The 12,401-nt window shown below is 40.2% G+C and overlaps 1 protein-coding gene across 6 annotated transcripts in view; it reads left to right on the plus strand.

The window, feature by feature from the left end:
* LOC132825811 (astrotactin-2-like) overlaps nucleotides 1-12,401 on the plus strand; it is a 1,607,744-nt gene that overhangs the window by 953,934 nt on the left and 641,409 nt on the right. For all 6 annotated transcript variants that reach the window (XM_060841306.1, XM_060841305.1, XM_060841303.1 and 3 more), the window contains one exon: nucleotides 12,164-12,288. In XM_060841306.1, coding sequence (XP_060697289.1) covers nucleotides 12,164-12,288 — 125 coding nt within the window. The remainder of the gene's footprint in view (nucleotides 1-12,163; nucleotides 12,289-12,401) is intronic.

The following is a 12,401-nucleotide window of genomic DNA, read 5'->3' on the forward strand; positions in this document are numbered from 1 at the left end:
TTAGAACACCAGCTATTAACATGTCCTTTAATTACGCAAATTCACACAGTGAACAATGCGAATACCTTAACTTTTCTACAAGTATGAAGGTCCACAGGGTCAGGAACAGAAGGTGTCAGTACCATTTTTTTGATTGTCTATATTTGTGCTGATTTGGTGCACATTACCAGCGTCACATTTATTCCCTGCATGTTAAAAATAAAAGGTTTGGAAATAGAGGAGATTAACTGCAAATAATTGTATGTACCTTTATTTATTTTTAAACAAAACCTTGCATTTTATTCTGGCATAATACTCATTGGCCTAGGCATGCCATTACTGAAATTAACTGAGGACGACCATTAATTTTAAGTTCCTTCATAATGATGAATCTGCACAGCTCCACTTATCAATTCACAATGAGTATATTGCTGCATTACACATCACAGATGTAGTTGGTATTCAGCGGGTGAGCACAGTTTGTGCAGAAAGGCATTATCTTTAAATTTAACCAGAGAGCAGAGACGTCAACTTGTATAATATCTTCTAATTTAAGTCAATTTTCAGACGTTGGCCTTTGGGATTTCTGATGATCCCAAAGTTTGTAGCTCATAGAAGAGTAATCCTTCAGACCTGAAAGCTGATCTACATGGATAAGGGAAAATATCCATCATGCACCAGACCATTCTGGAATGTTCTTTCCCTTGCAGAAAGAGACGTTAATGTAACTTATTTAAGGACATTAGCGCTGTCAAAATAAATTGAAAATAAGCACTGTCAGAAGAGACTGATGAATCATTCAGAGAGACAATTTGCCTTTTGCCCCATGCTTGGTGTCTTTTATTGACTCCTTCAAAACAAGTAATTTCTCTCCTTGATGAGCCAGCAAGAAGCACTGTGCCAGCATCTTGAAACCACTCTGCGGAGAATAACTCATTTTCTTCAGCTGGAATTGCCTTGAGGAGGGATGGAAATGACAGGGTTAGTGTCAACAGATGAGCTATTAGTTTAAGTGCCTGTGGACTTAGATCTAGGCTCCACAGACAGCGAAATAAAGCTGGTGAAATGTCAGCAAGGGAAAATGTGACCATTCACTTCATGGAAATTTGCCAACTTGCTTCCTACTTACATTTATATATATAGAACTTCAGAGCTGGAGAAGGCCATTCAGTCCATTTCGCCAGTTTCTCCAATCAATTAGATTGTCAATGATTTGATGTTCATGTCTGCCCCCCATATCCCTTGACTTCTTTTGCTTATCAAAAATCTCTCTCATTTACTCTTCAATAAATTCAATGATGCAATCTCCACCTCTCTGTAGAAGACCACAAGCTCACTTCAAGAGAGAAAAAAATTGCACATTCCCTTCACACACAGGTGTCATTCCCTGACCCTTCACAAAATTAGAGCAAATCAGTTACCCACCAGCATGCATGAAGCAAGCATTCTATGAGAATACAGCAGTGCTGAGAATTTGGAAGTGGGCAAGGGATATTTTACATGAGATCCTCATCTCTACCTCACTTTGCCTTTTTGTTTTGCATTGCAGTACCCAAAATTAAAAGCTTTCTTTCCTTTCAATGGCATGCGATTTCCAAAAGTGCTCCCTCAAAATCCCAGTCGGAGTATGCAGTATCTGTTGTGGTGCTGAGATCTTCAAAAGATCTGTTCTGTTATTTTTGGAGTGCCTTCGATAAAAGAAGGAGAAAATCAGCACGGGCTCCCCTCCTGGTTATATTTTTAGTAATCATGGGCAAAATGTCAACTAGATTGATGCCCAGAGTAAGGTCAAGTAAATTTCACTGGGCAATGGCATAGCTCAAAGGCACATGGAACATATCTACTGGAATGAGGGAACACAGATGTCAGTACCAATCAAATAACCAATCTGAGTCAACACTACAGGGGAATGACCATAAATTGACAACATATTAAATAATTTCCTCAATTTCAATAACGTGCATAGCTCTTCACTGGCTCTGAGATTTTCTGGCATGCTGTGTAAGGGATAAAATAAACAAGTTGGATTTTATCAGGGATGGAATTTGCTTGTGACTTTAGTTCCCACTTCACTGGATGAATTGGGACCCGACACATCCAGGCTGATTCATTCACCCAAACTCAACACCCTTTCCTTCTGCACTATCACCCTTCTCCTGAGGTGTGGGGTGGAGCAAACATACAACGTGGACCACAGTGAGAATTTGGCAAAACTGGGTGAGATGTCTGGCAAGGTCTTTGCCAGCTTCAAGATCAAAAAATTGCATTTTCAAACCAAGTGAGAACCTCGCTAGTGAGTAGCAAGTGGCCTTTTTGTAAGCCAGTTTAGTCAGCAATTGCATGGATTATTGTTCATTATCACCCACACTGCCAGCTAATTTTTGCCTGAGTATGCAGTTTCCCATTCTCCCATGGTCCAGGTAGAAACTAGATACTGAGAATTCCTGACATGAAAGCAGTGGGTACCTGGCTCATCCACACCTCCATCTTGGACACTAGTCACCAACACCTCAGGGGACACTCCATGCACAGTGCCCACATGTCCAGGCACATACTAGCCTCACTGCATCATTATGGCACGTCTCCAATCTACAGAAAGGGCATTTTTGCTCTTCAATGCTGCACTCACATTACAGTGTAGCTGCAAAGACACTTTATGTGTGCAAAAAAGCACCCTGGTCCTAGTCCCTAATTGCCATACCATGGGGACCTCACCCGAGTTGGTTTGAACAGCTGCCAGTCCTCAGGGTGCTTGCCACCTCGGGCACTTCTTCCTCAGCCAATTGCCGAGCTGTGACAGTGAGGTGCTCCCCAATAACTGACCACAACTCCAAATCCATCTAACGTACCCAGCAAAGTGCCGGTATCTGAGCTCGTGAAGGGTTGCGGAAGCAGCTTTGCCAGTGCTTCCTCTGATAAATCTATGCTGTCTTCCTTCCACACAGCAGAAATGGTGGAGACCATGGTAATGCTGCAGGTACCTCCATAGACACCAAATAGAGAATGCATCCTGGAGAAGGGGCAGAAGCTGTGGCATCTTAGTAATGTGGTCATTTTAGGGGTATTAGGAGAGTAACACAGAAATGGACAAAGCTTCTTACTTTGTTGCTGAGACGTGGTGTTTCAGTATTTCCACAGAACCAGTCCCAATCTTTGCTAATAAAAATCTTCTGTCACAGTGGGTGAATAGCCAATATCAGACATCCCATCACACAGTCTGGCACTTAAAGCTTATTATGAGCCTTTTTCCCTTTCCTGTGAGACAAATGGAGGGATTGAGTGAGATGGAAGTGGTAGTGCTGGTGCAGCAAGATAATATGTGGTGAAGTGTCTCGTGATTGGGGACAGAGGCTATGCAGGGTTACTTCTGTAGAGAGGTTGGGTTGGTTAAGAACAAGTGAAAACTGTTGTGTGTAATACTGAGTGTGATAGAGCATGAGAATTGGTGGAAAATGAATGCAGTAATAACAATAGTGTAAATGTGAGCTAACAGAGAGAGGCTGGTAGCACATTCCTCAGCAAAGTGAAGAAGATCATTGATCTTCTTAAGGTTTTGTTGGCATTCCCCTAGACAGCTGATACCACACTGACTCCATGGCAATCTGCACCAAGATGGCAGGGTCTAGCCTCCTCTGTACTCGAGAAGATGATGCCTGTCTTTGCACCATCACCACTTCTGCCAGGACTTCCAGGTCCATGCCCACAGAGGTGGGGGCCAATGTCCTGAAGAGGTAGTACTTCTGCCTTCAGCAAGTGGGAGAATATGTCCAGCAGTGAACAAGCATAATGCCAAAGGGGCATGGTACCTAGTTCACGATGCGAGATCAGTAAAGTGGCACCAGCAAGCCTTCTAGGCCTCTGAAGGAGAAAGCCTCCTTGAAACCTAATGGAAATGATACTTAGCCCATGTCTGGTAAGATTCAGTTCATGGTTTGTTGCATCAAATGTGACTTACAGGGTTCCAGATGTCTTCCCTAGCAGTTCCTTGATGGATCACCCGCAGTTAGAAGGAAGTGTTCCTGATATGATCAGTGAGTACCAATAAGTTGTTCATTTGGTTGATTTTCACAAACTTTCATATACACTTTCAACATTGAGTTCTTGAATTGGGAATATGGACTCAAGTCTATTTCCCTTCCTGAATCCAATTGTGGAACCCCTACCATTGCTTAAAGGTTTGAACTCTAGATTGTTATTCATTAATCCCTGGTAAGCATAACACTGCCATGAATTTAGATCAATCTTAATTAACATGCCTCTTTATCAGGGCTGATCAGCCAAATAATTCAATTCTCAGATGTCGGTGTCACTAGCTGGATCAGCACTTACTACCCTCCTCTAGTTACCCTTTGGAAGATACGGTGAGTACCTTTTGAACTACTGTTGTTCGTTTGTGATGGGTTGACAGACGATGCTGTTGGGGAGAGTATTCAAGGAGTTTTACCCAGCAATCCTGAAGGAACTGTGATATACTTTCAAGTCAGGATGGTGGGTCGTTTGGAGGAGAACTTGCAGATTGTGGTATATCTAATGCCCTTGTGCTTCTAGGTGGTATTGCTTGTAGGTTTGGAAAGGGCTGTTTAAGGAGTTTTGGTGAGATGCTGCAGTGCATTTTGGAGACAGTTTACACTCCAGCTGTTCAGCATCAAGGGAGTGAATATTTAGAGTGCCAATCAAACAGATTACTTTGACCTGGATGTACTGAACCTCTTGAGTGTTGTTGGACCCTCTGACAAGTAGAGAGTATTGCATTACACTCCTGACTTGTGCTTGTAGGTGATGGCCAGGCTTTGGGGGGGGTGTCAGGAGGTGAATTACTCACTACAAGACTCCCAGCTGGACATGTGAAGAATGGCCATGTGTTGAAGTCTGTCAGCTGCCACAGAATAAGAGTGTAGCATGCATTTCTACCTTTTGAAAAGAAACAAAAGAGAACAATAAAAACATTGAGGAATGTGTTTTTATATCTCCAAGAATTGGAAGTCTGTTGTTTGAAATTTTGCTCTTGATTTACTTTGCAATTTGTCTCTTGGGTTCACCCTTTAAACTTGTTGTTTTCAGTTCAAAGTTGGGAGCTAATTTCACTCTTTTGGAAGGTTTATGACTTGTCCCAAAGCCAGATGTTTGAGCTCCATGGTTGGTTGTTACGTAAAGCTTATGTTGGACCAACAGCAAACAAAACCAGGCTCATTTCTCATATTTTCATTTTAGAAGTCTGAACAAAGGAACAGAACTGTGACAATGACGTATCAGATGCCCATGCAGTTTAAATCTTAAGAATCGCTAAATATTATATCTCCTTAATGTCTATTTTCTGAATATAATGCATCGGTGGAAATTCCTCAGGAAATGTTATTGAGTCTCGCTCGATACTTAAAATCAAGATTAAGCAATCCCGTCTTATTGAGCTTCTGCTAGCCTCATAAAATGGATTATCTGTCTTCTGTATATGTAGTGACACATGATTAACACAAATTGTGAGTCATAAAACCAGAAATTTCACCTGAACTACTCCCAGTTTGACACTGTAATTTCATTGAGGTTTCTGCAGATTTGCATAGGTCAACAGCATTTCCAATGCAATCCCGAGGAAGCTGCAGAGGCAAACTAGGAATAACTGCAAAGATATTCCTGGCTACTATATCTACCTGCATTGTATAGTTGTTATTGTTAAACACGCAACCATACTCACTCATGCCCATTGTATTCACTGTATTTAGGAGATCTTGGGACCAAGTCTGTCACAGTGTAAACTAATGGTGTACAAATTGATTGTCCATTTCTGTAACATCCTCTTTTCTGTGGTCATGGTGCATCATCCTTCCTCAGCTCCTCTGTTGTCTCAAACATGGTTAACCAAACCATTCTCCCCGCCCACATTTGTTTCATTGTCCAACCAAAAGGGACAGCCATCACTTGATTCTACTTGCAACTACCTAGTCATAATCAAAGTGTCTTCACACAATGAATTCTCATTCTTTTTGTTTCTCTGTTTCACCTTTCTTGCTACTTGGGAATCTATCCTTTTCAACCTGCCATTTCTGTATGTCAAATGTTCGTCTTTAGGCTTAAACATTTTCAGACTTTGCTGCTGTACATTTCTAATGTTAGTCAACACTTTCCAATGTCCTTTCCCCTCCCAAAAGACCATATTCCCTTTGTCCAATCTTGGGCAGTTGTGCCTGCTGGTATCCAAGTCTGTTCTGAAATTCCCTCATTAAGTCCTTCCACCTCATTATCCTTTGCAAAGGGTTACTTTAAAATCCACTATTTTGACAAAGCTATTGTTTAATCAAGCCCCCCTTTCTTTGTCATGATGTCCATTTTTAAAATTTACATTTCTGTGAATGGCTTTGAGATAATTTTCTACATTAAATGTGCTATGTCAATGAAAGTTGTTGTTTTAGACAAATTTCTGAGGCCCCCTCCCTAAAACGTAATGAAACATACTTTGAATGAATATTTTTAAATTTGGGCTACCTTTAATTCAATACAACATTTTGTACAAGCCTGAATTAAAGAAAAGAGAATCATATATTTTCGCTGGTACCTTATGTTCTTCAGTTCCATTTTTGTTGGACCACAAATTGGGTGAAAATTAACAAAATATTCCATAGAGTTCATTGTATATATTAAAGCCTTCTCATTAGGGTGATTTTATTCCAAGTTAATAAAAATAATGTAGGAAACTGAAGTATTTCTTGACCTTTATCATTTGAAAGAGACTTTCTGAATACACATTAGCTACAATCTACTGTTTGCTTTAAATCCTCCTCCTTAATAAATTTGATTCATAATTTCCAGCCAAAATTATATGATGGTACTGTATTTAGCAAGAGTGATTTGGATGCACACATTTTACTTTGAGGGCATACCTTAATCAGGGTAAAATGTCCACTGCTTATGATCCTGTTTCAGTCCATTAGCAGTGGAGTTTGTCGATGGAAATTTGACTTTTTTTAAAGAGAAGTCCACACAGTGAGCTTGAACAATATCAGGGTCTTCTGAGCAGGCGGGCAGTCAACTATGAATTAGCCACTGCTATTATGGCAAGTGATAGAACATACAACATGGAACAGTACAGCACAGAACAGGCCATTCAGCCCACGAGGTTGTGCCAGCCATTGATCCTCATGTATGCACCCTCAAATTTCTGTGACCGTATGCATGTCCAGCAGTCTCTTAAATGTCCCCAATGACCTTGCTTCCACAACTGCTGCTGGCAACGCATTCCATGCTCTCACAACTCTGTGTAAAGAACCCACCTCTGACATCCCCTCTATACTTTCCTCCAACTAGCTTAAAACTATGACCCCTCGTGTTAGTCATTTCTGCCCTGGGAAATAGTCTCTGGCTATCGACTCTATCTATGCCGCTCATTATCTTGTAAACCTCAATTAGATTGCCTCTCCTCCTCCTTTTCTCCAATGAAAAAAGTCCGAGCTCAGTCAACCTCTCTTCATAAGAAAAGTCCTCCAGTCCAGGCAGCATCCTGGTAAACCCCCTCTGAACCCTCTCCAAAGCATCCACATCTTTCCTATAATAGGGTGACCAGAACTGGACGCAGTATTCCAAGTGCGGTCTAACCAAAATTTTATAGAGCTGCAACAAGATCTCACGACTCTTAAACTCAATCCCCCTGTTAATGGAAGCCAAAACACCATATGCTTTCTTAACAACCCTGTCCACTTGGGTGGCCATTTTAAGGGATCTATGTACCTGCACACCAAGATCCCTCACACTGCCAAGAATCCTATCCTTAATCCTGTACTCAGCTTTCAAATTCGACCTTCCAAAATGCATCACCTCACATTTATCCAGGTTGAACTCCATCTGCCACCTCTCAGCCCATCTCTGCATCTTGTCAATGTCCCGCTGCAGCCTACAACAGCCCTCTATCCCTCTATACTGTCAACAACACCTCCAACCTTTGTGTCGTCTGCAAACTTGCTGACCACATCCTTCAATCCCCTCATCCAAGTCATTAATAAAGATTACAAACAGTAGAGGCCCAAGGACAGAGCCCTGTGGAACACCACTCACCACTGACTTCCAGGCAGAATATTTTCCTTCTACTACCAATGGCTGTCTTCTGTTGGCCAGCCAATTCTGTATCCAGACAGCTAAGTTCCCCTGTATCCCATTCCTCCTGACCTTCTGAATGAGCCTACCATGGGGATATATCAGATGTTCTGTCAATTGGCCTGAGAGCCTCATTTGAGTGTAGACTCTTTGGGTTTGAGCCATAGCTCCACAGGTAGTGGTGCTGCCTTTGAATTGTCAGGAAAGTAGTTCACCCTTTTTTGTTTCAAAAATATACATTATTCATAAAAATATCTTTACATACAAATATATATTTACATATTTATTAAAGCAGTTTGGCACTGTACAGTAGCATGTGAAGAAACAAACAAACATTGGACTTTGACTCTATCGAGCAAACAATCTCAACACATCTCTTACTTGTGTAAGATTATATTTACATATACTTGAGGAATCAGGAAGGTCCGATAACTGAACGGACCCCCATTTAACGTTGGCAGAAAAAGTTCAGATGATAGCTGCCACGAGCTTTAGTGCATCCCTCAGCACATAGTCCTGGTCCTTAGAATGTGCCAGTCTGCAATGTTCGGGCGGGATTGACTCCATGCTGTCCAACATCAATAGGTTTCGGGCAGACCAAAGAGCATCTTTTACCAAGTTGATGGTCCTCCAGGCACATTTTCAGTCCTCCAGGCACAGTCAATATTTGTCTTGGTCTGTGTCCCAGGGAACAGACCTTTTTTTTTCAATTTCAAAGATATACTTTATTCATTAAAAAAAACCCTTTTTATATATGCATATATAGTATCAAACACCGTCAATTCTGTACAGTCAGTCATCCCAGCATAGAGACTCGAGATCAAAGCAAAGCTGACAATCCACATTCATGCAGAGGGGTAAACTGAAGCCCTCTTCCTCCTCAGGTGGACATAGGAAATCATATGGCACAATGTAAAAGAAAAACAACTATTAAGTTTCCAATGTCCTGGCCTATGGTTATCTCTCAACATCACTTAAAACATAAACTAAACTATCTGATTATTCTCTCCTTAATGCATTGGGAGTTTGTTGCATGCAAATTAGCTACCAAGTTACCTGCATCACAAAGATACCTTTAAAAAAAACTTCATTGGGATGTTCAGACATATTTAAAGGTGCTATATGGATGTAAACATTTCTTTCTTTTCAGATTGTTGATGGATTTCTAGATCCTACATTTGGATTGAATATCCTGCTCAATATGAACCATATGGTACTGATCAAGCTGACTTTTTTTAGTGTTGATCCAGATTAACCTTTTCACTGCAACCATTCAGAAACAACAACATATTAAAAGCTGTGAAGCTGGCACAGGGGTATTGTACAGTCCTCTACCATGCCACAGAATTCCAGAATGCAGGTTGACATTCCTACGTTGACCATTAGAGGAAGCATAGAAACAATAAGACAGGAGAGATAAACTGAAGCCAGAATGCCTTTTGGAAGCCAATTTAAGGATAACATTAGCAGAGGGCTTGATAGTAGTTGGCAGTCTGTGTGCACAACTGGGGAACACTGTGTGCTGTTAAAAGGCATGAGAGAAAAGAAGGAATTTACATTAAAAAGCAGACAATAAGTAAGACTATACGGATTCACAAGTGTTGCATAATTGTCTGCCTTCAGAAAATCACAATACAAGCTAAAGTGCCTCATTAAATGTTAACATTTGGCAGTATTACCTCCTGAATGTAAATTACACTGTTTAGTGAAACGTGATGAGATTCACAGACTGTGCATTATTGTACTGGCAAACATAATTATAGTATGTGAGGCACATATTTATTGAAGAGTATAATCTACCACAGTAAGATTTTTTTTTAACAGATTTAGTTACTTTGAAGTATGGCTGAATTGAAATGTCCAAGTATTCTTCATAGTGATGGATATCATAATTTAGGTGTGTGTGAGCCTTATTTATTATAAACAGATTGTCAATGTTTCAGATTTCGAATTTCTATTTATAAAATTACTTTTTGTGAGCATTTTTTAAAAAAATTATTCACTCATGGGAAGTGGGCATCACTGGCTGACCAGCACTTATTGCCTATCCCTCGCTACCCTTGAACTGAGTGTCTTGCTAGGCCATTTCAGAGAGCAGTTGAGAATCACTCGCATTGCTGTGGGTCTAGAATTAGGCCAGACCAGCTGAGGATGGCAGATATCCTTCCCTGAAGAAAATTAGTGAGCCAGATAGGTGTTCCCTTTAAAACTTTTTCCTGACAATCTGCAATGGATTCACAGTCATTAGTAAATTCTTAATTGCAGATATTTATTTTTTTATTGAATTCATATTCCACTCTCTGCCATAGCAGGATTTGAACCTGGGGACCCAGAATATGAGCTGAGCTGGATTAACAGTCTAGCGATAATACCATTAGCTATTATCCCCTCCCCTAACTTGACTGAGGGAAAGAACACTGTCAGTTTCTTTTCCCTGGAAGTGAGTTTGATGGAGAAGAAATTTATATGATTAAATATTTGTTTGAATTTATCTTAGATGAGCAAGTTTCACCAAGTTTTATGACTTTGAATTCAAATGTACAACAGACGTTATTGACATCTTCAAAGATAGTTGTCTGATTATAAATGAGCCAAACGTACACCATATCAAATATTTTTCATTATTTTGCATTCAAGTAAATTGCACAATTAAAATTAAGGAGGACTACTTTTAGTTGATCTAAAAAAGAGATAGCATACAATTAACCCATTGACTGCAGTACAGGCAGTCTATTAACTTATGCTACCTGTCTTTGTAAATTATTCCAGTGATCAATCAGTTGGAAATATGTAACAATTGAAACAATTGTTCCATCTCATTGTTTCAGAGTTGAGCTTTTCCTCTGTAACTAGCTGCATCTTGCAGCTTGTCAGAAGTTGGGATTCTTGTGAAAATAATACCTTGCAAATTGATGGAAATTCCTGTATAAGGTAGAGAATAATAAGTTGTATAGTGACCATGGTTTGGAAATGCTGGTGTTGGACTAGGGTGTACAAAGTTAAAAATCACACAATGCCAGGTGATAGTCCAACAGGTTTATTTGGAACCACTAGCTTTTCGAGCACTGCTCCTTCATCACCTGATGACAACCACCTGAAGAAGGAGCAGCGCTCCGAAAGTTAGTGCTTCCAAATAAACCTGTTGGACTATATCCTGGTGTTGTGCGTGATTTCTGACTTTGTATAGTACCAGCATTCTTCAAATAAAGAACAGTCTCCAAGGGGAAAGGCAAATACTAAGCAGGTAAGGGCAAAGAGGCACAGGAGAAATTGAAGGCACAGCTAAATTGAAGGCACAGTTTTTATAAGGCTTGTGAAGGGAAAGAGAAGCTGAAGCAATTTGGAAAGAGAATTTCAAATCAGATGCATTGTGACACAAAAACTCTCTTTTAATGGTGGAAATATATCGTAACTCCATGATATTGGCCACACCGTTAACAGAACCACATGACAATTCCCTTTATTCATGCCATTAACTTGAATGCATGACTTAGGTCCAGACATTCAGTGGGTCTAAGCCAATGTTTACACATGAGCCTCCTCCATCACTCTTCTTCTAACAGTATCAATTCATACCTGTATTCCTTTCTCCATGATTGTTATTCAGTTTTCCCTAAATGCATCTATGTTGTTCACCGCAACTGCTCCTTGTACTGGTGAATTCTTTGTTATAACCACTTTCTTAGTAATGGGGTTTCTGTTGCAATCCCTATTGGATGTAATACATTGATGGTCTTCGGTCTACTGCGTAAGAAGAAACATCTCTAGGATTACACTGAAAACCTTCTGTAATCTTAAAGACATGTATCAGACCAACACTCAGCCTTCTCTTTCCCAGAGAAATAATTTCCAACCTATCCAATGTTTCTTGCTCATTAACTATTTTTGTTCAAGCTTTACCATTTTTTTTCTTCAAAAATGATGACAATAGAATGTGTGAATTAATATTCTGATTGTAATACATTGAACTGATATTCTTTTATTTCTTCTAAATGATGAGCAGCCTTGGCAGTTGTGAGAAAGAATTCAGAGAACACATCTATTTCTGTAATCTCCTTCTGCAATAAATCATGTTCTGGCAATATCTGCTTCCTTCATACAGGGAGAATAATTTTGTGAAGGATTTCCCTCAAATAGCTGATGGATTAGTTGTCATTCCCCTTCCTGTGGAAGAACAGTGTCGAGGAGTTCTTTCAGAGCCATTGCCCAACCTCCAGCTCCTCACAGGTAAGCAACTTGCCTGTGGTTGATGCCCTGCTTCCTGCATGGAACTGTGTGTGTGTGTGTGTGTGTGTGTGTGTTGCTAGCATCTATCTTTCCTCGTTGAGATGCTATTTGGT

The sequence above is a fragment of the Hemiscyllium ocellatum genome, chromosome 21 (genome assembly GCF_020745735.1).
Source record: "Hemiscyllium ocellatum isolate sHemOce1 chromosome 21, sHemOce1.pat.X.cur, whole genome shotgun sequence".
Lineage (NCBI taxonomy): Eukaryota > Metazoa > Chordata > Chondrichthyes > Orectolobiformes > Hemiscylliidae > Hemiscyllium > Hemiscyllium ocellatum.